The sequence below is a fragment of the Sinocyclocheilus rhinocerous genome, unplaced genomic scaffold (genome assembly GCF_001515625.1).
Source record: "Sinocyclocheilus rhinocerous isolate Xijiao unplaced genomic scaffold, SAMN03320098_v1.1 scaffold564, whole genome shotgun sequence".
NCBI lineage: Eukaryota > Metazoa > Chordata > Actinopteri > Cypriniformes > Cyprinidae > Sinocyclocheilus > Sinocyclocheilus rhinocerous.
The window spans coordinates 1,795,140-1,819,141 of record NW_015645070.1 but is presented as its reverse complement, the minus strand read 5'-3'; the positions used below and the strand labels follow the sequence as shown (position 1 = coordinate 1,819,141).

At 36.7% G+C, this 24,002-nt stretch overlaps 1 protein-coding gene across 1 annotated transcript; it reads right to left on the bottom strand.

The window, feature by feature from the left end:
• Positions 1–1,075: 1,075 nt before the first annotated feature.
• Positions 1,076–23,997, bottom strand: LOC107705361 (proteasome activator complex subunit 4A-like; the record flags this gene model as incomplete). Its single annotated transcript, XM_016508618.1, is given in 47 exon segments — positions 1,076–1,548; positions 1,952–2,086; positions 2,383–2,516; positions 3,331–3,493; positions 6,201–6,327; positions 6,329–6,354; positions 6,484–6,612; positions 6,694–6,779; positions 6,858–7,066; positions 7,200–7,331; positions 7,477–7,568; positions 8,286–8,390; positions 8,519–8,671; positions 8,872–8,997; positions 9,123–9,192; positions 9,584–9,737; positions 9,847–9,955; positions 10,063–10,192; positions 10,289–10,342; positions 10,456–10,592; positions 10,871–11,080; positions 11,236–11,367; positions 11,456–11,551; positions 12,200–12,262; positions 12,340–12,438; positions 12,554–12,609; positions 12,729–12,785; positions 12,879–12,934; positions 13,039–13,134; positions 13,598–13,755; positions 14,893–15,108; positions 15,839–15,906; positions 15,998–16,067; positions 16,156–16,254; positions 16,784–16,934; positions 17,014–17,078; positions 17,158–17,255; positions 17,257–17,393; positions 17,624–17,889; positions 18,928–19,020; positions 19,130–19,136; positions 19,867–20,016; positions 21,121–21,165; positions 21,809–21,865; positions 22,177–22,293; positions 22,942–23,082; positions 23,948–23,997. Coding segments are annotated over 46 exon segments (5,124 nt in total), but the record flags the coding sequence as incomplete, so codon positions are not given.
• Positions 23,998–24,002: the final 5 nt, after the last annotated feature.

Sequence of the window (24,002 nt, the reverse complement as noted above, 5' to 3'; positions counted from 1 at the left end):
GTGTGTGTGAGTGTGTATATATATATATATATATATATATATATAATGCATTTAAATATTTATATTTATCATTTAGGAAAGTGAATGTATATTTAACATTTATATTACATCAAACTAATTGCTATATGTCGGTAGCAACATGGGAGAAGCACACAAAAGACTTTACCTGCATACTTTGTCACACTTTAATACAAACATCCCTTGACTTTTGTCAAATATTTGTAAAAGGAATATCAAGAAAAAAAGTAATCAATCAGTCAAGCATTAGCATATCATTATCATTTAGGAAAGTGAATGTATATTTAACATTTATATTACATCAAACTAATTGCTATATGTCGGTAGCAACATGGGAGAAGCACACAAAAGACTTTACCTGCATACTTTGTCACACTTTAATACAAACATCCCTTGACTTTTGTCAAATATTTGTAAAAGGAATATCAAGAAAAAAAGTAATCAATCAGTCAAGCATTAGCATATCATTACAGCATTACTGTCTTCTAGTTTACCAACCAAAGTTGAACTACACATTGGCTTATGACATGATTTTGACAGTGTGAATTATATTTAAAATGTTAAGCTTGCCAACAAACCACTGCATTAATATATGGTCTACAATTGTTGCTACTGATAGGTTCAGCAATGCTTGCTAACTGCAAGTCTCGATGACACTGTCTCCGCATTTGCTGACAGTTCCTTTAAAAAGCTTCTGACACCAGGATATGAGAACACCTGGCTTAAAGCAAAAACTACAAACACTAAACTAAATGCAAAGGTCAACTAAAATTTTCAATTGAATAAATTAATAAATAATAAACATTTATTGACTGCAAAAATACTAATAGAGAAAAAGATGCATGAAGTGCAGGAGGGAGGAGTTTAAAATCTCATGGGCTACTATTTTGTAACACCATCCATTGTGATTATACTGAATTTTTAGTTTAGTTCAGCTGTATTGGCATGACAACTGAAGAATAGCATCACCAAATGATATATTCTTACACTCTTTCATTTATGTAGGCTTGCATAACTGTTAAAGATGCACACTGTCTCTATGAGGCAGGAGGAAATGTAGTGCTACTATAAAAAAAAGAAAAAAAAGAAATGGGTACTTTTACCTCATACACATATGTAACATTTACCAACATTACATGTGTACACATTTCAAACAGATTACTGCTAAAATTGTAAAATGCTAGTATTACAATAAATGCAGTGCAGAAAACTGCTTTATATTGGGCTATAACAATCCATACTGCACTCAAACAAGCAGAAACTGAAAACTATACAAGAACATTATAGATGCAGGTCAGCGATACCTGCAATAAAGTTCCCCTTAAATATTAAGTGTATTCAAAAATAATAATAAAAAAAGAGTTTAGTAAAATATTCTAGTTATCTCATAACTAGATGATTGCATCTATTGCTACATAAACTGCGTTTTAATTTTCTGTCCTCTACAAACAATCCCAGACATTCAGAGCAAACAAAAATTCAGGTTTCAGTTAGCTTTGCCTTTTCCCTTCACCAGACAGTGACATCATTCTGAAAAACAGATAATAAGAAGAGTCTGAAGATAAAACACGAATAAGAAAACTTGTATCATATCATATATGGTATCAAAATTCATCAAGATGGATGAAATGACACCAAAAAAATGATTTAATGATGAAATAAGTCTAAAAAAAGATGTTAAATAAAAATAAAAATCAACAGTTTTACCCAATATGCGTGTTACAGTATGTATTGTGTAGTATTGTACCGTAGTATTACTATTTTTATGATGTACAGAGTTGCTGCCTACAGTATATAAATCGTTCCAAATCGGTCATTTAATTTCAATTAGGATGCTGCCTTAGAAGGCACCGTCTATGTAGGCAGCAGAAAGCAAATCATCTCACTAGGGTTCGGAAGAGAGCCTGTGTGTGTGTGTGTGTTTATAACAGACCTAAGCGTAGTAACAGGGGGAGACCAGCAGATCTGTGAGCACCAGCAGCTGGTCATCTGTGAACTTCTGCTTGTGTTCCTGCCAGTTATCATGATGAGTGCGACGGAAATCCGACAGGGTTTTCTTCACAGTCATCTAGAGAAACAACAAATATTTATTTATATAAACAATCTTGTGAGTCACTCATTCATAGTAACAGGCTCTCGGTTTAGCTAGTATTCTCAGTATTGCAGTTGCTGGTCTGCCTTTGCGATCCATACAATTGCTTCCAAATGCAGTTGCATGAGTCATGTTCAACTTCCAGAAATGTTTAAACTTTTCATCTTTGCTCAGTCAATCCCTGGCCCCCTGCAGACTGCAATCAGCTGATCATTCCCAATCAACCCCCATTCTCTCCACAGCTAACAGCAGGAAAGGAGAAAGAGCTGTACCTCTATAGGCTGTGTGTCGTTGAGGTGGGCACTCAGGTCCATGAGGATCTGGGGCATCCAGGTGGGCACATCATACGGGCTGGACAGGATGCAGGCACTCAGACCCAATACACCTGCATGCCGCCGCACCAGGTCTACACACACACAGGAAAAATGAAAGATTCAAGTAGAGTTATTTAAGGTATATAAATATATCTAGAGTGAACACAGGTAAATTCATCCGAGTGACTAAAACAGCCAAAGTTTACCTGAATTCACCCTAGATATAAAATCATTTATAAAAGCATGAGACAACAATTAACATCTGAAATCTATTTGACCAAAGTCATGATGTAAAATGAAAAACGTATGTGTGTGTATATATATATATATATATATAACTAAAATGAATTTGAAGCATAACATTGAAAGGTATGAAAAATTTTAATTCATTTTAAGATTTGCTAAAAATTACATTTAACAGTGTTTTCAAGATTAACTTTAAGCATTAGACTACAAAAGTAATTTAAATGTAAAACGTAGGAAAAATGAGCATGCACAATTAAATATCCAGTACTGGATTACATATACTATATACTGAACAACACTGATAATTTAAAAATTCTATAATATCTCTACTTAAATAATTTAAACTTTAGAACTTAAAAGCATTCAAAGATTAATCAAATGTTTCCTGAGCATTCCTGATGATTTCTGAAGGATCACGTGACAATGAAGACTGGGAAATGGCTCCTGAATATTTAGCATTGCCATCACAGAAATAAATATTTTAAAATATATTCAAATACAAAACAATTCTTTTAAATTGTAAATATATTTTACAATATTACTGTTTTACTGTATTTTTGATCAACCTTGGTGAGTGTAAGAGACTGCATTCAAAAGCATAACAAATTGCTGACCCCAGACTTAGTGTATGTACTGTATATATGTCTGTGTGATCATTACCAGCAGAAGGGATCGTGTCCACCACTGAGCCCAGCTCTCTCCTCTTGCGCTTGGGCAGACGGGTTTTGCTCAGGGCCTCAAAATGGGCCAGCATGGGTTCGTCAATGCTGAGAAAATTACACTGCAGGAATCCACTTAAAGTGGTGGCGGCCATCTCCCTCACCTAAAAACATGAAGAGAGACAGACAGAGAGAGAGAAGGAAAGAAAGATCATTACAGAAGATTGTTACAGTTCAGGCTTGTGGCCAAAGGTTCAGACAGTTTCTCTTTTCAGTTATCTAAAGCGTGGGAAGTGCAGAGCAGGGACAGACGGGGTCTTTTGTGTCACAACTTTTCCTTAAAAAAGAAGAATACAAGAAGTGTTGGAAATTTATGTAACATAGTAGAACGGTGCAATCTGCATCACAGAACAAAACACCATGTTCCAGAGCAGGACTCCAGTCAGGTTGAAATGGGCGAATAAGCAAATTTAGAGCTTATTACCATTGATGTGCTAAACAACTAGTGTGAACAACTAGTCATCTAACGGGTATGGTGGACCAGTAGTGCATAACACAACAAAATCTCCAAAACAACAAAATCTCCACAACACAAGACAGGACTAATTTCATTGTGTTGTGCTAATTTTGCGGCTTGTTTCCATTGCATTGTTCTAATTCCATTATGTTTCAGCTTGTTTCCATTGCGTTATGCTAATTTTGTTGTGTTGCGGCTTGTTTCCATTGTGTTGTGCACTACTGGTCCACCGTAAACCGGTCTCAAAGAAGCCCTGTGTAATTAGGCAAAAAATCCAGAGATATTAAAAATACACAGACAGCCATAAAAGCTGACTCAGCAATAGCAATTCTCTGTGCATGTCTATGAGAGTTTAGGACACGCATTTGTGCTGACAAAGAAACGATGGCTATTGTTTTGTAGCTTCAAACTCTTGTGATCTTGGCCTGTGTGCTCTGATCTTTAACCTTGAAACAGTCACTGTCACGTTCTGATTGGCTAGTACTAATCAACCGAATGTCTGTATCACATCACAGAGGGTCGTATCGTATGCATCATGGAATCCAGAGTGCTTTTATTTAATAGGCTGAATTAAAGGGTGTAGTTTTCTTCCACTCAACCCTATTTTTTTCCCCCTTTAGCCTCTTCTCTCTCTGTTTGCCATCCTCTCCTCTCTGAAAATTTGAACATCTATCACTATGGAAACAGAATATTGCTGCAGCTAGGAGTTGCTATGGTAACAGTAAGAGGGATCGAAGGATAGAGAGCATGTGTGTGAGAGCGAGAGAGAGAGAGAGAGAGAGAGAGAGAGAGAGAGAGAGTAAAGGAAAACAAGGGAGCGCTACATCATTGAAAAGACAGAATGGAGAAAGAGACTTTCACCACGGAGGCTTACGTAATTGGCTTTCGACACATTTAACCTTAGCGATTATACTAAAACACACACATGAATTTAGATATACTGAAGATATATAATCTTGAACAGTAATCAGGCTTAATTTAAGAGAAAAAAAAGTCTTAAACATGCAAATACCTGCACACATTATGAGAGTGAAATCATTATATGTGAATATGGCCTGTGCATTTATGTTATGCATAATAAGGGCCAACTATGTGGAATATATATATTTGTCTTCAAAAAATACATTAACTACAGAAACTTAATTTCCATAGTTTGGGGGAAAAAAACACTATGCAAGTCAATAGGGACCAACTGAAGGTGAACTATCCCTTTAATATTTTTAAAATGTAAGTTGTTAATGTGATGGCAAAGCTGAATTTCCATTATTCCAGTCTTCAGTGTCACATCTTTCAGAAATCATTCCAGTATGCTGATTTGGTTCTTGTTAAAAATCAATTAAAAAAATAGTTGTGCTGCTTAATAATTTTGTACAAACTTTGATGGATTTTATATGATTCTCTGATGAATATAAAGTTCAAAAGAACAGCATTTATTTGAAATATAAATCTTTTGTAACATTATAAATATTTTGCTGTCACTTTTAAATGTAAAAGGTAGAGTAGCACATTTTAAAAGGTCCACACTAGTGAAATGGTTTTAAAAAATTTTTTATGAACGAATGAATGAATGATGAATAAATAAATAGGTAGGTTGAGAGGTAAATGTAAAGTTAGGGTAAAAATAGGGTAAAATAATGTAATTAAATTTAAATTCTAATAAAATTAATATATAAACCATTTTAAATAAGTACAAATGTGCAATGCCAATTTATCTCACATTTTTTGTGCATGTTAACATGGTTAAAATTAGGGATGCACCGATACCACCTAGTAGACATCCTTAACTCCATTCTGCTGTCTGTTGTTGGTGTTTCTTTGTCTGAATATGGCGCTTATCACATGCTGTGTGGTATCGGCGTTTGGTATCGGGGCATTTTAACGAGTACGAGTACAGGAGCTCAGTATCGGGCCCGATACCGATACTCGATACCAGTATTGGTATCGGTGTATCCCTAGTTAAAATGCTTTGCTTCATATGAGAGAAACTTTGAAAAGTATTCCAACTGCCAAAAAAATGCCCACTCTCTCACTATGCTATCACAATGAATGAAGTCTTCATTGGTGAGTTAGTGATTCATTTTATTCCAATGCTCTGCTGATTGGCTGTCATAGTTAAAATGCTGTTCATAAAGTTCATCCATTTAATTTATGAATTTTATTTGATTGAAGAACACAAATAATTCATAATACTCAGTATAAAATGACTAGGCAAGGCTGTACTCTCATATTAGGCATGGCAGATGATTGGTTGTGCCCCATAGAAATAAAGAGCCAGAGACACCCCTAGTCCTCAGAAACTGCGAAACAAACCCTTATACATGTGCATATATCAGTGTGCAAATTTATTCACACACCTCAAGTTGTTCATCCTCCAGCAGGCTCAGTACTAGTGCTCTCACGTCACTGACGGCCTTGGCATTGCTGAGGAAGGTGAAAAGATTGTAGAAAACCATGATCTGCAGGTAGGTGAGAACGGTGTAGTGCGTGCCATGAGCTGCTCCTCGAAATCTGTAACAAACACCACCATCTGCTGGTCAGATTACACATTAAACCCTGGCATTCATACATAACTCACACTAAAAGCATATTTAGTGTCTGTGTGTGTGTGTGTGCGCATTATGGGCATTGGAAAGTCACCTCCTCAAGTGCATTGAGGACTTGTGGGATCTGCTCTGAGTACAGCAGTCCCTGGGACATGAGAGACAGACATGTCTTAGCATCTCTCTTCATCTCATCATAGCTGTCGTCATTCTCCACTGGAGCAATCTAGAAAGAGAGATAGAGACAGACTTAAAAATACAAGACTTGTAGACAGTTAACTAAATTACAGACAAAATTGGGACTCACTTTAAAGAGTAGAGGGAGGAGACGAAGCTGTTCTGGGACCACAGAAGAGAAGGAGCGTCCAGCACTGGTCATCAACCACTTCAACACTATCACAAATACAAAAATATTTTTAAAATACCACTTCTGCACACTCAAACATTCACATTCACACACAAAATACACACCAGTTTTGAGTAATTTGATGGCTTGTGTCCTCTCGTCTTGATCTCCCTCTGTGTTCTCCTCTACCACGTGGTTCTGGATCTCCTCCTCGCCCTCCGTTAAAGGCTTGAGTCTGGTCAGCACACGCTCGGTGAACTCTGCGATGCGCGGGGATGTGGTGGGCTGAGTGTGTGGCAGGTTCACGTCGATCATGAAGATGTAGGTGAGCACACTGAGAGACAGGACGTGAAAAGAGAAAGAATGAATGGCAGTTGCTGAGACCAAAGCAAACAATGACTTTGAAAAGACTGAAGGTGAAGAAAATACATATAATGTTGACTTGATTTTTGCATTCAAGTACATACCTGCCGATGCGTTCGCGTACATTCTTGTAGACCTGAGTGAGTTTGGGTTCTAGGTACTGTAGTAACCTGTGAAGCAACTCTGGAACTCTCCATTCCTGCTGAGCAAGACCTCCCTGCAGCACATACAGACGGCTGAAAAAGAGAGATGACATTGCATCCAATTGAAATCCAAACTTAGACATGAAATATAAAGAAGTCACATTCAGCATTTCCCCTTTTTAATCCATTCAGTACATTCAGCTTTCAAAAGAGGAAGTGTGTGGTAGTGATGCCATACCAGGCATCCACAAATGAGCCTCCTTCTCCTGTGACCGGAGATTCCATCAGCATCTCAAACAGCCAGTGCAGCTTTCGTGGGTCTCGGCTCTCCTGTACAACACATATATTTGTACACAGGGAATATTTTTGGGATAATATTAAAGAATATACTGTTCTAATAGAATGTACTGTTTAAGAGTTTTTGGTCCGTAAGATTTTTTCAAATGCTTTTGAAAGACATCTCTTATGCTCACCAAGGCTGCATTTATTTGATAAAAAATACAGCAAAAACATTAATACTGGTAAATATTATTTTAATTTAAAATAGAAAACAGTTATTTTAATCTACATATGGTAAAATTTATATTCATGTGATGGTAAAGCTAATTTTTCAGCAGTCAATACACCAGTCTCCAGTGTCACACGATCCTACAGAAATCATTCTAATATGCCGCCGATTTGGTGCTCAAGAAACATTTTCAGGATTCATTGATGAATAGAAAGCTCTAAAGAGTAGCATTTATTTGAAATAAAAATAAATTGTAACATTACAAATGCCTTAACTGTGACTTCAGTATTGATTTTTAACTTTAACATTCAAAAGATTGGGGTTAGTGAATGTTTATGTATATTAACTGATTTTCCCTCAGATTTCAGTCATTATAAGAATATGAGATTTAAATGTAATCCACACGGCATATGTATATAACAGTGTATGTTTTTTCTTGAAAATATTTGTGCAAAAACTTAACAATATGAGGCATACAGATCTACATCTTACTAAAAGATGAGTTTGTGCTCTAAAAAGAGTGACAAAGGTGTCCTTACGCAGGCAGTGGCGATACAGGTGCCCCAGTCCGCATACGTCTCAATGGTGATATTGGAAAGAGCTTTACGGAGGAGTAGACACAGCAGAGCCCACAGTTTTTCCACCTGTAACAAACACATACAAACTTGAACACATCATTCTGCACCAAATGGTGTGTAACAGTGATGTTGAGGACTCAAATCCTCTTAACTTTGTTGTACTGCACCTATATTTTATGCATGTATGCTAATACCTTGCTGTAGCTCCAGTGTTTGGAACCCCTGATGAGTCCAGAGATGATCTCTGCAACACAGCGCTGGGTGCTCTCATGGGAATCTGCAACCAGACGCTCCATATGAGGCTTCAGCAGAGGCAGGAAGGCATCATCAAAGTTCCGAAAAAGACCCTTGTGACAACACAAGACGATGTTTATGATGGAGTCCATTTTTGTTGATTTTTGGCTAATTGACTGGGTGTCAGACATGGAACTGGTTGTCAAACTGGTTTAAACAAGCCTGAAGACCTGGCTCAAACTTCTACAGTCTATAATCAACATTTTAATGGGTTTGAGAAACAGACTGCAGAGGCACATCTAAAGACTCTCACCTTAAAGAGGCAAAATCGTCGTGAGCTGAATTTATCTTTCCCCTTTCTGTCCTCCAGAGACAAATACTGGATGAACTGATCTATGAACTGCTGGTCTGAGAAATGATTGTATATGATCTGTTCACTCTACAACACAGAAAACAGGCATGAACAAAACAAAAACGACTGAAATAAAAAAACTGAAATGAGGTGGTACAAGTTGTTCTGAAGTGGTTGGGTTTAGATGTAATTTGGTTTGAATATTTGCGTACCTCATTCATCTCTTCTCTTGTTTTGCCCTGTTTGGGCTGTTCCTCAAGAGGGGCATAGAGCAGCAGCTTCCTAAAAAAAGAAATAACCATGAAATAAAACAAATTTTGTATTGATCGTCAATCAAATGCTAAATATACACTGTTGTCCAAAAGTTTGATTTTCAGCAACCGATACTCTAGTCTTCAGTGTCACAATCCTTTCTTATTAATAACACATAATCATTTCTTGTTAATATCAATGTTGAGAACAGTTGTGCTGCTTAACATTTTAGTGATATATATTTTGTCCAGTTTTCTTTGATGCATATAAAGTTCAAAAGACATCTTCTGTAATACTGAAAGGGTCTTCCTTTTCCTTGTGTCATTTTCTTTGCATTCCTCACACAAAGCTATTGTATGGCTTCAGAAGACATTTAATATGGTGCACAAATCATGTTTTTAAGCACTGTAAGCATGTGTACCGTGGCCATGTGGAATAGCCCCAGTGGGTTTTCTCAATGAAGCAGCATTCATTCCAGTCCTGCTGGGAGCGCGGCAACCTGCTGCTGTCATACCGCAGCCACTGGTTATCAGGCCTGTCTCCCGCCAGCAGAGAGCTTAGAGCTTTACCACCACCTACATGAAGAACAGGAAGAAATATAACACAAATCTCAGACATTCTTTGATATGTGTCCATTTACTGAGAACATATAGTCATTTATTACTGTACAGTTAGTGTTCTCACATGACTGCAGCGAGGTTTTGAGCTCAGATATGTCGTAGGGATTCACTGCCACTTTCTTGTGAGGTCTCTTGAGCTGCTTTAGAATGCCACTCACTGCTGATATCGCACCCTGAAAAATAAATAGCAGACGCCAGAATGAAGTGTCTTTTTGTGTAGCTTTCCTTACACACATATGTTTATAGGTATAATTGTGACAGAATGCACACACAAACACACATTGCGAACTAAGAGCGAGTCGTGGTTCAGGCTCTCAACGAAAAAGAGGACTGCAGAGGAAGGCAAGGGGTGGTCATCTCTCAGCATCAGAGAGAGGAAGCCGATAGTTATCTGCTCAAACTTCCAGGGCCTGCCAAATAAACAAGCATATGACCAATGAATTTCCATTACTTTACCATCCAGACATTTGCTGTGCAGTCTAACCAGACACAATGAGTAGACATACAAGTTTCGGTCGTAAAGCCTGTCCAAAAGATCCACCACTAGCTTCTCATACTTCCTGTTAGGATTGATAAAAAAAACAACAACTACATTTTTGTGTATATCCACTGCTTAATGGGATATAAATTGGAAAGCATATTTGTATGTAGTTTATTTTTTGTATTTACTTACTGCACTGAGTCTTTGTTTTTCTGTTCCTGTCTCTTTCTTCCCTCCAGTTCCTCCTGTTCAGAGGCGGCACATGGAGTCGGTTCTGGGTTACTGGATTTCATCATTTTTAGAGCAACCTCCACACAGCTCTCCGGGATCTGAATATGAAACAAAAAAGAACAGTGTAAAGACAAATGTCACAATACAAATACCTTTACTTTTGTTATTGCTGCAGTTAGCATAGAAAGAAAAAGATGACGCTGATGTGTGATGTCAACAAACACATTAGCAAAAATCATTTTCACTTTATATTATCATGTTAATACTTTAAATTATGAACGAAGGCTTTCGGTTTACTTAAAGCTGAAGTGTGTCATTTCTTCTGACGTTTAGTAGATGTTTCTCCCTCATTTAGGCTACTATTTGCTGAACTCACAGAAAAGTCAATTCCGATGGTCTCGTACTGGCGGTGGATTTTGTCAGCCAGATCATCAAAGAGCCGGACGACTGAAGACTTCTCTAGAGACATTGAGGGGCTCATACCAGAACGCAAAATGGCAGGCCATGTGAGAGCAATGCAGTCCCAGTACTGCAGGTTAGCAAGACAGATCCCAGAGTGGTTCCCTAACAGACAGTACAAGGCACCCTGGAGAAGAGTAAAAAAGACATAGACAACATATGATCCTACTCAATTTTCAAAAGCTTGTCATATGTCATGTCATATGTCAGAATGATCAATAGAAAGAGAAAGATTCTTAGTTTCTTTCAGTGTATATTTATCCCGAACTGTGTAAGACCTACTTTGAATTGCTGCTGGGTGACGTCAGTGCGGTCTGGGTCCAGATACTCCAGCACCGCAGGGATGACGTCTCTGCAGCATAAGCTGTAGGTTCCCAGTGCTGTGAACAGCACGTTCTGAGCTTTACTCCTCACCTGAGGTAAAATATGGACTGTTAATGATGTATTCGTTGCTTTTGTGTGTGAATACATATGTATGTTTGTGTATATGGCCTTGCCATACCTGACTGTACCTGCTGGTGGACAGTCTAAGCAGGTCATTTATCAAGTCCTGATGAACACTCCTGTAGCAACATCCCTCCTTGGTCAGATTTCTTAACTGAAACACACAGGCACAAAACACACTCAAAACGACTGTAATCATAACAAAACATGCCGAAGAGCCCCAAAATATGCATTCTCGTTTTATGATTATGATCCCTAACCCTAACCCATCTCATGAAAACCTGTTCAGGTCAATAATTTTACCCTAAAATCAAAATAATTTTAGAGAAATATTTTTTCAATAGCTTTCATGACACATTCCACACAGTCTTAATTTTCTTTATGCAATTTATTATAGGATATATATGGAAGCCCGTTTCCACTGAATAAAAAATAAAAAAAGGTTATTTTGCGAGTTATAAAGTCAGAATTGCGTGATAGCCAATAAACTCACAATTGCGAGTTAAAGTCCAATTTTGAGGGGGGGGGGGAAGACTGATATGTTCTCAGAATTGCGACTATGTCTCGCAATTGTGAGTTTATATCACGCAATTCTGACTTTTTAACTCGCAGTTTATATCACGCAATTATGAGAAAAAAAAGTCAGAATTGTGAGATATAAAGTCGCAATTACCTTTTTTATTTTTTATTCAGTGGCGGAAACGGCTTCCATAGATATATTATTAGAATGCAGTAATAAATAAATCAATAAAATAAAAAATATGTCTGACAGGTTTTGTGAGATTCACCCAAATGCTCTTACCTCATGTTGCAACATGACTCTGTCTATGAGTAGAGCTCTAATGTGCTGTTTACTGCCATGAAGCTGGAGAGAAGAGAGAGTGTCAGTCAACTACATGTCAAATAAAGAGATTGGTAACAGATATTAAATGTGTGTCTAACCTTGTTCTCCATGGACTTCTTAATGAGACTGAAACTTTTCCAACGTGAGTCAAACTCATGTTTGTGTGAGCCTTTAAAGTGGAGCAGGTCGTTGATGATCTATAAAGAAAAAACACCATTCGTCTGTCATACCACCTGCTTATCACCAATACAATACTGTAAAAATCACGAGCATAAACCTGACAGACAAAAACCTGACAGTGTTGCAGTTCACCTTTATAATTGAGAAGAGGGATTTGATGTCATCCTCTGAGTGCTCTAGAGTGTGGTCTGTATGGATAAACATCATAGAGTTGAGAGACAGATCTACGGATGTTACAAAAAAATCTGTTGTATTAAAATGTAAAGTTTAAATCTAGAACAGGACTCAGTATGTTAGAGTAACTTACGTAGTAGAGGTCTAATCACCTTACAGATGTCCTCTCTGTAGTTCTCTCTAGACAGGTCTGCCACATAATCAATAATAAGCAAGCAACTAATTAATTAATCCGTATAGCTCCAGCACTGGTTTTAAACACAAGAAGGAAATGTTCACTCACCATAGTCTACTCCAGTGTAAACGTTTGTCTCGCATAGCTGAATCATACTGTTTATCCTGAAGTGAGAGGCATTGCAAGGTTACAATATTACTAAATTAATATGTTTAAAATAAAGCGCTTTATGTAACTGCACTATATTGTGCGTATGTGTCACACTCACTTCTCCGGCACAGGTTCTCCATTCAGTGGAGGCAGAAGGCTGCTTGCTCCCAGAAGGCAGTTATGAACAATGGACAGACTCTGTAGAACATCATCCCTAAAGAGACACAAAACTCATTAGCAAATTAATCTTTATCTCATCTCTTTTTCTGGAATGTACTTTTTTGTATTAATGCATTAATTAAAATTTGTCCATCTATGAAAGAAACAAAAAGATCTCTAAAGAGCTTAAATCAATCTTAAATCATAGTGTCTGATTTATCTCTTAATCAGGGATACATGAACATGTACCACAGGGGCCGGATACATTTAAAAACATTTGGATTTTTGCTCATATGAAACTGAAACTTAAATAAAAATATGAAAAATATAAAGTATTAAATAAATTACACAATTAATCTTTTGTTATAAACACAAACACATTCAGTCCTTTTAAAAAAAATTCAGTATAGTATGAACACATTTCTGGTTTGATGTTGATGAAGGGGAACGTACTGATGGGACTGTGGGGGTACGAATGAGTTCAAACAGATAACATGTTACCGTATCCTGTGGCTGACCTGCTGATGTCCTGTTCTCCCTGTGTGTGTTTCTGCAGATGCTGGAGTTCAGGTTTTAACAACAGATCCAGCAAATAAAAAACAAACTCTTTCTCTTCTGTGCTGGGCACGTGCCACTGGATGCCCAGGTTCAACAGGTCTCCAGGCAGACCCCAGTCCTGATCCAGAGAGGAGACAGAGACAACTAGTGCAACATCAGCCTCAATAACATAGTTTTTTTTTCTCCAACAAAAACATAAAAAAAAAAAGCAATAGTGACCAATGTTTTGTGCAATTAAGTATACTGATGATAACTGGTGTAATGTCTAAAATCATCCTTATCTTTTCTTGATCCACTTTTCTTTAAGACCTTAAGAAAAAAACATTACAAAGAAGTTTCATGGATTTGTTTTCATAAATTTAGAAAAAGAGGGGAGTAGTTTAGATTTTCTGAGAATGCTGAGGAGGAGTCAAGTTCAAATGAACCATGTAACAATACGTCAGTCAGAGAGGAAGAGTGACGTCTGTTTGTCTAAGAAAAGGTGCTCAGGTTAACCAATGCTAGATGGTGACGGAGCTCCACTAATCCATTCATTTACTCAATCATCTCATCTCTTCCTCTTTAGAGACATTTGATGGGATAAAATACAAGTAAAGCCAATTCACAGGAGCAAGCACAAATATCCTAGTGGGAACTTCCCATTCACACTGCTGTTGTGAATTTAAACATTTTGGAATTTTTTTATTATATTTTCAGACTTGTTTGTACATTTTTTATTACTATACTTTAACACTGATCATATTGTATTATTCATATAATATTAGTATTTACTCATTTATATCCACTAATTAATATCAACCCTAAAATGCAACATTTGTCACTTTGTAATAGAAACAATTAACCCATAGAAATTCATTTAAATTGGGAGTAGTGGAGTTTTTTTTTTTTTTTTGCTTAAATATGGTTCTAAATTTTTTTTCTCCAGAGAAAAATCATCTCCAGAGTTTCAGAAGAGATCTCAACGATATCTCCGAGTTTAGATTTACCAAGATACCAAAGTCATAATTTCACCTGAACACAGGCATTTCTCATCAAAGTACAAAACTAACTGGTCAAAGTTAGGCTTTTCACATCAGACAGCTCTGTACTGTACTGTATGTTAACAATTGTTTTCAAATGGACTCTTGGATACTCTGTGGATTCTTCAGGATTATGGCATCATATTTCAGATTTATTTTAAGCAGAGCTGAGCCTTGTGTCACTATGAGAGGGTTAGTGGCAAAATCGGGCACCTCATTTTCCACTTGAGGCTGACCTTAATTGGAAGGTATGTGTCAGTGTGCTGCTGGACCCCTCCGGACATGCTGCAGTACTCTCTGGGATAGATGAGGGACATGGAGCGCAGGATGTGATAGAGCAGCTTACAGGCCAGATTGTAGCCCTGCTTACATTTCAGGTGCAGAGTTAACTGAAGAATCTGCACCAGCTGAGACCTGTAGAGTAACAGTTGATCACCATCCACACGGGTCACCTACAGCCAGAGACACAAGGACTGTTATTTTATAAATATCTAGATACATTTATAGTAACAGGATTCCAGTTAGAAATAGATTTGTAGTTATAGATTCTAAAGTCAAGTTTTAGATTTCAAGAGTTCTAAATATATTTTTTTGATTTATAAACTTTTATTTCTTCAATTACAGGTGTATACTACCACTCAAAAATTTGGGGCCAAAAAGAATTTTTGAAGCGATCCTGAAAAACTTTTTTTTTTGGTTTCACAAAATTATCAAGCAGCACAACTGTTTTTAACATTGATAATAAAAAGAAATGTTTCCTGAGCACAAACTCAGCATATTATAATGATTTCTGAAGGATCATGTGACACTAAAGACTTAAGAGTTGCTAAAAAATTCATCTTTGCAATCACAGAAATAAATTACTTTACTGTTTTACTCTATTTTTAATCAAATAAATGTAGGCTTGATGAGCATAGGAGAACTCTTTTAAAAACATTACAAATTCTTAATAAACCCCAAAAAATATACATGTGTAAAGTTGAAATTCCACAGTTCTACATTTACATTTCTATATTTCTAGAGTTTGATTTACATTTCAAAAGTTCTATATTTATAGATAGATATTTTCACTTATAGATCGCTAGATTAAGATTTTTGCATTTCCAAAGATATTGATTTCCAGAAACACATTTCTAGAGCAAGCTAGCTAGATATCTACACATTGTAGAATCCAGTGCTGACCTCCGACAACAGCTGGAGGTTCCACATCAGCTCTTTATCCAGCTCCTCTTCATTTAATTCCTCTTCATCTGAGAACACATGGTATGTTAACAGGAAACTCACAACACATGTAGCAATACATATACTACCATTGACACATTACATGCAGGTGGAACTTACAGGTTGAGATTTGTAATATGGCATTACAGCAGTGGGGCAAAAAGAGTTTCAGAGCCTCTGCCGGGTGACACTAAAAGGAGAATAATCATTTAAACTGGTCAGCCAAACGTTTTGAGAAACACTATCAGCTGTGGGAGTCAATGGCTCAGGACACCGACCTTGGTTGCAGCTCGGCACATGTTCGCTACCGTCCGTCCAGCCACGTGAGTCTCAAAAATGTTTGTCGTGGCAAAGTTAAAGACTTTTTCCAGAGCCACCTATAAAAATAAAGGAAATATGTTCAAATATCATCACATAGTTAAAGCACTATGGAAATACACTTCCGTTCAAAAGTTTAGGGTCTGTAAGATTTTCATTTTTGAAAGCAATCATTACTTTTATTCAGCAAGGATGCATTACTTTGTTCAAAAGTGACAATGAAGACATTTAGAATGTTAAAAACTATTTCCATTTCAAATAAATGCAGTTTTTTTTAACTTTCCATTCACTAAAGCGACTAGAAAAATATGCATCATGGATCATGTGACACTGCAGACTGGCGTAATGCTGCTGAAAACTCAGTTTTGCCATCACAGAGAATAAATTAAACAATTAAATAAATAATATTTCACAATATTACCGTTTTTACTGTATTTTTCATCATAGAAAAAATACAGCATTGGTTAGCATAAGACATTTGGTGAGAAAAACATTTAAGAAAATCTTACCGACCCCAAACTTTTGAGCGGTAGTATATGTTATGACTAGGTTTAACTCCATGGGTACAGAGAGTGTGTTTATAATGACCTGGAATATTTCCATAGAGCATTGCGTGAGGATAGTGCTGAATGTGGAGGACAGGCCCAGCTCCACCAGACTCTCCAGATGAGTCATTTTCTCTGTCTCCATCTCCTCCCGGGTTTGTTCCAGTGTACTCGTGTCAATCAGTGCAAAACACCTAAATACACAAACATGAGAGGGAGAATGAGGATACAGAAAGAAATACACATGTACAGTATTCAGAGACAGTTCTGTACCTATCAATAAACTGAAGAACAAAGTCCTCAAACTCTGCTGAGGCTGAACACAACACTTTTTCCACCTGCACAAAAACATAGAATGAGAAAATTGCACATGAATTATGACAGTAAAAAGATCCTAATGACAGGAGGATGTTTCACCTGTGTGAGGTCATTTCTTGTCTGAACAGCAGCTGAACAGTCCACCAATGGCACAAGAGTAACAAAAGTCGCTAAAAATTGGAATGTTATCTGTAAAAAGGAGAGGCAGCATGTGTGTGGGGCCCTCTGGAAACCTCTGGCCCCCGGCCACCAGGCTCCGCGCCACACCGATCATACAGCTTAGAGTGGCGGTCAGCTGGTGAGGCTCAGTGAGGGTCTCCATGGCAGGATATGTCCTTAAATGAGATGAAGAACAGGAGAAAAGAGTCCCGAAAATGCTTTTATGTGATAATGTCAAGCCCATCATCAATTTACTGTCTCATTTCTAAACTAACAAGGGTTTGTTAACAAGCTGAATTCTACAAAACATCTATGAAATTATTGTACTCTTAAAAATGTTCACTCAAAATATATTAGATTGTACATAAACAAACACACACACACACACACACACGCACGCACTTACTTCTCCAGCAATGGAGGAATGACTAGATCAGGTCTGAGCAGGGCAAGGTTTTGCAGGGCCTGGGCAGCATCCAGGCTGCCAGTTTTGCTAAACATCGCCAGCAGGACGGGCTGCTTCATACTTTCCACAAAGTCTGTGATGTCCTGCTCACTGAGAAGGTGGCTCTCGGGAACAGGAGTCAGCCACGTTGGCGTCCGGTAACGTTCTCGATGCAGACGTTTCACAACACTGGCAGGTAATCGCTGAACGAGCTTCATGAGTTTCATCTAGGGATGGATGGATGGAGCAACACAAAACATTTTTATAAATAAAGAAATGAAAATAAAATATAATATTTTTTACATTATTTGAGTTTTCCCATTATTAGGTAGTGCAATGAAGAGGAGAAGGAATCATTAGGGAGAAAAGGGGGAAATGGACTTGAAATGGAGCTCTGACCATAATGATATTATTACAACTGTGAAACAGACTGAATGAACAAACTTAAGACCCATCCAGCACACACATCTGTAATGGGTCTGTAATTATGAGATTTATTTAGACAAATGTGTCATTGAAGCCCAAATAAATAAAGCAAACATGGATTAAATGTAATGTTAGTTCTACTGAGCTTTTAATGTCAAAATTGCACTACAGCTGCCATTTGATCAAAGGGATGAATATTAACTTCGACTTCTGATTCCCATCTCATTGAGTGTGCATGCCGACATATTCTTTCCTGCAATAAAACATTTTGTACCCTATGATGCTCATCGCAAACCATACAATTCATCTGCATCAAAGGAAGAATACTTTCTGTAAGCTTCTGAAAACAAATCAGATGTTCCACAGAATGCACACATCTCATCAACAGCTCAAAGGGAAAGACAAAGTAATATCGCAACAATGTGGTGACAATAAAAGGACAAAGCTTTTACAGGGTTTACTGTGACATTTGAAACTGAGAACTAGATGCCTCTCTCAGTCAAAGCAAACATGCATCCCTGGAAAGATAAACTGTCCTGTGGTCTATGAGGAGATGTTTCTAGAAAAAGAATGGCATGCATTGTTGATAGCAGCAGTGTTTCAAACGGACACAGTTGCAAGCTCTTAAAAAGCATTCTGGGAGACAGATTAGCAGCCTAAAGGCCTTGTTAATTTCGCAGTTCATTTTTTTGTTAATTAAATGGCTTATTTTAATACAATAACTTATTTGTTAATCTTTACAAATTATATATGATTTATGCTTTATATATTATTTAGCATTTTATATAATATTTATTTCTACTAAATTTTGGAATCAGAAATTTCCACCAGTAACTCACCAGCCAGCGGCCGAGGTTAGAAGGGTGGAAAAACGAGGCGATACTGTTGAAAAGGCCACTGAGCTGGGTCTGGGTCTGCTTGCTGGGCCCTCCCTAAAATACATTATTAAATATAAAGTAAATGCATTACATCATATCCTGATGGTTTTGATAACTTGATGGCATTTCAATAGCAATTAAAAGCATATGTGCTTCATTTTACCAGCAAAGCAGAAACAATGCAAGTTCATTTCTATGACAACAATCCATTATCTAGTAGTTATTCTAGTTTGTATGAATGACTTTCAAATTATATATTTAAAAAAAATAACATATCATGGTTGTTCTATATCTGACATGATGCATTCTGCATTTCAGGTTAAATGCGCCACCATTTGAAGCTTGTGGTCAGTATGACCTTTTTAAAAGAAATGAATGCTGAAAATGGTTTGAAATTCAGCTCTGACAACAAAGAATAAATTACATTTTAAAATATATTAAAATGGAAAACATTGACATTACTGTTTTTAGTCTATTCAGGGTTCCCACTCTTTTATGATTTTTGGTGTGCCGGCATAACAACAACAATGCGCTACATGTTTCTTTTCCCCTCATTTTTTTTTTCTAATTGAAGGAAATCCGTCGTAGCAACGGAAAACTTTAATCCCTGCATAAACAAAATTTATTTCAAATTTAATTCAAGCACTTTCAAGGACCTATGTTTGTTTTCAAGTACTTTCCAGGCCTTGAATCCATATGTCTGAAATTCAAGTACTTTCAAGTACTTTCAAGAAGCGTGGGAACCCTGTCTATTTGTGATCAAACAAATGCAGCTTTGGTGAACACATGCGACTTCTCTTTCATTAAAAATTTTATTGACTCCAATTTCCAGACTAATAGGATGGATTGTGCAAGTGAAAGCAGACTGAAAGTGTGTCGTAAATTTCAGGCAGTGCTCACTTAAAGCCCTTATCATGCAGCTCTGGAGGGAGAGTGGTGGGCAGGAAGAGCTCAAAATATCCCATCGCCTTCTGCATGGTCACATCAAATGGGCACATCAGAGGCCTCCACTCTTCCAGCATCTCCTGTGTGGCTGATTCTGGGAAATATCTGCACGCATTCATACAAAGACACACAGAGAATGATTTTGTGAAGCGCTGTTGCTGATATCTGACCTCAAGCATTATGCACAGATATGACAACACTAAAACTTTGTGATGTGCCATTTAAATGTCATGGTAAACTGTATGCAGCACAAGTAAACTCTTATTAACTGGATAACTGGTTAAAGTGCTTTAGTTAAAGGATTACAGTCTGCCGGTCTAAGCCACATCAGGAATCCTGACATACACCATGCGGCACTTCCTGTCGACCATTTACTGTCCTGTCCATGAGCATCCTGCAAACAGTGCGTTGTCTGTACAAAGGCATGGACTTCTCTGACCATTGACATGATAACCTTTTCTGTAATCCTACTGTAGATAAGCTGAGAGTAACTTTGAACATGCAGCTTCACCTCACCCTAAATAACTTCCATAGAGTCTCTTCTGTGTTCAGGTGGAAACAAGGCAAGCATACATTTTTCTCTTTCTATTTCAGTTAAAATGTCATAAAAAGATAATTATTAAACAGTTTTATCCCAGTTGTATGGATATGATGTCCTTGTTGACCTCCTGCTGAAAAAGGGATATCACTGATCCTAGCAGAGTCAGGAAACTCCCACAAAGCCACATTAAAAGAGCATTAAACAGGATTAACATCCTAGGGACAAACTGAGGAACTATTAGGGCACAGTTTATATGTACACTACCTGTCAAATATGAGTAGTAGTAATCAAAAACTCCCACTCATCCACAAAGCTAATTTTAAACATTTAAGATTTTTTTAAGATAATTGAAAATATACATATTTAGTCAAGTGTGTCCAAACTTTTTACTGATAGTGTAACTTTGATTAACCTGCTTGAAAAATAAAGCAGACAACCCTTGCACAAAGCATACTCACATATGTAATGAAATCTATAAATTTACATGTTTTTTTTATTTATTTTTTTACATTTGACATGTTTTAATTCTTTACTGTCACTTGTGATCAATTTACTACATCATTGCAAAATAAAATATTAATGTTTAAAAATATCTTATTGACCTTAAACCTTTGATTAGTAGTGTATGTCAGGAATAAGGAAAAGAAGATATGCAAGTAAGTACTTACGGTCTGCAGTTCTTGATTAAAGCCTTCAGAACTGCTTCCACTGAGCTGCAATCTACATATAATATTAATTGTATTTTATAATTATTATCATTATTATTATTTCCTTACACAGATTTCAGAACCTCTAAATTACATAAATGGTCAGCATTATGCTGTTACAAAAAAATTGTAAAAAGCAGCAGCTTTGGCAGTAAAAGAGATCTAGTTACTTAAAATTTTTTAATGTTTGGTATTGTCTATTATTTAAGTAATACAGGATAGAAAATACCTAAAAGTATACCAAAGACATAAAATGCATATTAGCAGCAAAGTTAGACAAGGATTCATTTTTGCATAAGGAGTATTTCAACAGAAACTACAATTTCAAAAAGTCAAATATGCCAACAGCTCAAAAATCACCTAATCATCTAATGAAATAAATTTTTATTAAACCAAAGAACATCAGTTTCTTTGATGTGTATAGTATGAGATTGAGAAAATAAATTGATAATCAACAAGGAACAAAAAGGCAAACGGACATTGCTGTTGTGCATCAGCAGTGCCTAATAAACCAAAATATCATGCATCCACAGCAACAAATTAAAGTCAAATAAAGTCAAACACCACTGAGACAAATAAAATCCAGTGAAACATTTAAAAATTATTGAGTGCACTTTAAAATATTAACATAGAGTAACATGGTCCTTACCACCTCTGAGCAAGTTGAACAATTATGTGCTTAGAGGAAGAGCGTGGCCGCAGAGAACTGAACATGAGAGGAGAAAAAAGACAGGCTCACTCAGCACTTCCTGTGTACTATTCTCAACATCAGCACCAGTTCTAAGATGTGTGCAGATTCCCAGAATTAGGAGTGACAAAATATGTCTAGTCTTGAAATTTCTTCAAAATAAGAAGCTGGGATGGAAGTTATGAGGGTAACTATATGATTTATAACCTGTTTTATTGAGTAGATATGCAAAATGGATCGCTTTAGAAAGTGTTTTTTAAAATGTATTTTTAAAATATTGTTGAGAAAAATCGACTTTTTATAATGTTTCTGATGGGATATGGATGTACCTGGGAAACCAGTTCAGGCCGAGGTGCTCTGTCTTTGAGTACAGGATCCTGTCCTGCAACTCATAAAGTGGTCGCCATGGCAATTCTAAGTCCTCTCTTGAAAGCAGTTCCTTCTTCCTGTAAGAAAAAATAATTTAAATGAGATGATTTTCTTCACACGGTTTGTTTTTGTCATAGGTGTGGGTGGATATTCAAATCATGAGCTGTTCTGTCACTCTGCAATTACAAATTAGCAATACAAAAGAGATAATGTGCAGTCATAACTGCATTGCTGTGATGTGAAGAACCAATTATTACATGGTTACATAAACAAATTTTAATATTTTAATTATTGTATTATCTTAATTGTAGACTAGATTCTCCTAAAAAAAGTTAATTACAGTTAATGCAGAAAACAATTGACCAAAAAACTAAAATAATGGTACAATTATATTATAATATTAATTTATATATCATTATTAATCTGCAATGCAAGTTACTTTTTCTAGAAACTATCTAAAATGACTAGCTTCAGTGTATGATTTTGTATATTTGTTAGGGACTTCTAAGCCTCTAGTCATCTGTCAAAATTTCACAAACATAAATAAAATAATATGTATACAAACAAACACACACACATATATATATTTTAATCTTTTTGGCAGGGCTAAAGAGTTTGCAAACTACTACAGAAATACCCTACACTAGTGACATCATCTTTGTGCTTCCAGTGTTGATGTCATCATTATGGGACTAAATGAAGGGCATGTAGGAAGTCCATCTTACTTCAGCAGGGTGATGAGGAGACGGGCGAAGCACTGCATCATACTGATCTCCAGTTTGGGGATGGTGACCAGCTCATACAGCAGCTTGACAAAGTGCACATGGTCCTCTATGCTGAACTTCCTTCCATACAGTCGCATATATCTGAAGGACACAAACTCAGTGTTTTTTTTAGTATTAAAATGTTTTAAAACATTATTTAAACTATATTGTGTCTCCATCTGATATTAACAGTTAGGATGGCGAGTTGTATGGTATGAAATAGATTGGCAGTTGCCAATTCTAGAACTGACAGTGTTATAGTTCAGACCCCGTGCATGTTTACTGTTTACAGATGAGTATTGCATCTCATAGTCACACGTAGTCTGACATCAGTGACTGTTTGTGCTTGTTGTGCTCTCAAAATAGCATTGAGGGGCGAAAACATAACCAAGTCATTTTGCAATCGCTGACAAAATATTTGGCTTGTTAAACACCAGTTAATTGCTTACTTTCACTGCAATGAAGACTCAAACCAATAACTGAATCTCAGTAAAAAATTTGTATCAAAATATAATGTTGCCAACTTGTATATGTCAACATTGGATAAAAAACTCGAGGTAATAGGGATTTTATACGCGGTAAAAATACACACGTACTCTTTAAAGCGTTCCAACTGGATTTGTTTGAATGACGCAAGTGAAACTAAATTAGTGACTACGCATGCGCAACACCAGTCAGCGCGCACTCTCGATTAGCGCTCTATTTAAAACGCACTGGAGATATTTTTTACCGTAGTCTTTATCCTCCTAAATACAAAGGGGTCATTCGGTGTTCCTGTGCCTCTAAATAGAGCTGCCTAGGAACATCACATTTCCTGTTTATGATATTAGGATTAAGGGAATGTATTCATGATTAACAATCATAGGCATTCTAGGAACAACCCCATAATTTAATTTCGTTGGCAGACGAAACTATCCGAATGAGTCCTGTATAATGTTTGATGAGTTAATGCCTCTTAAATACTTACGTGGAAAGTTTCCTCGTCCAAAACAAGACACCTGGCCATATCTCTCTAAGTTGGA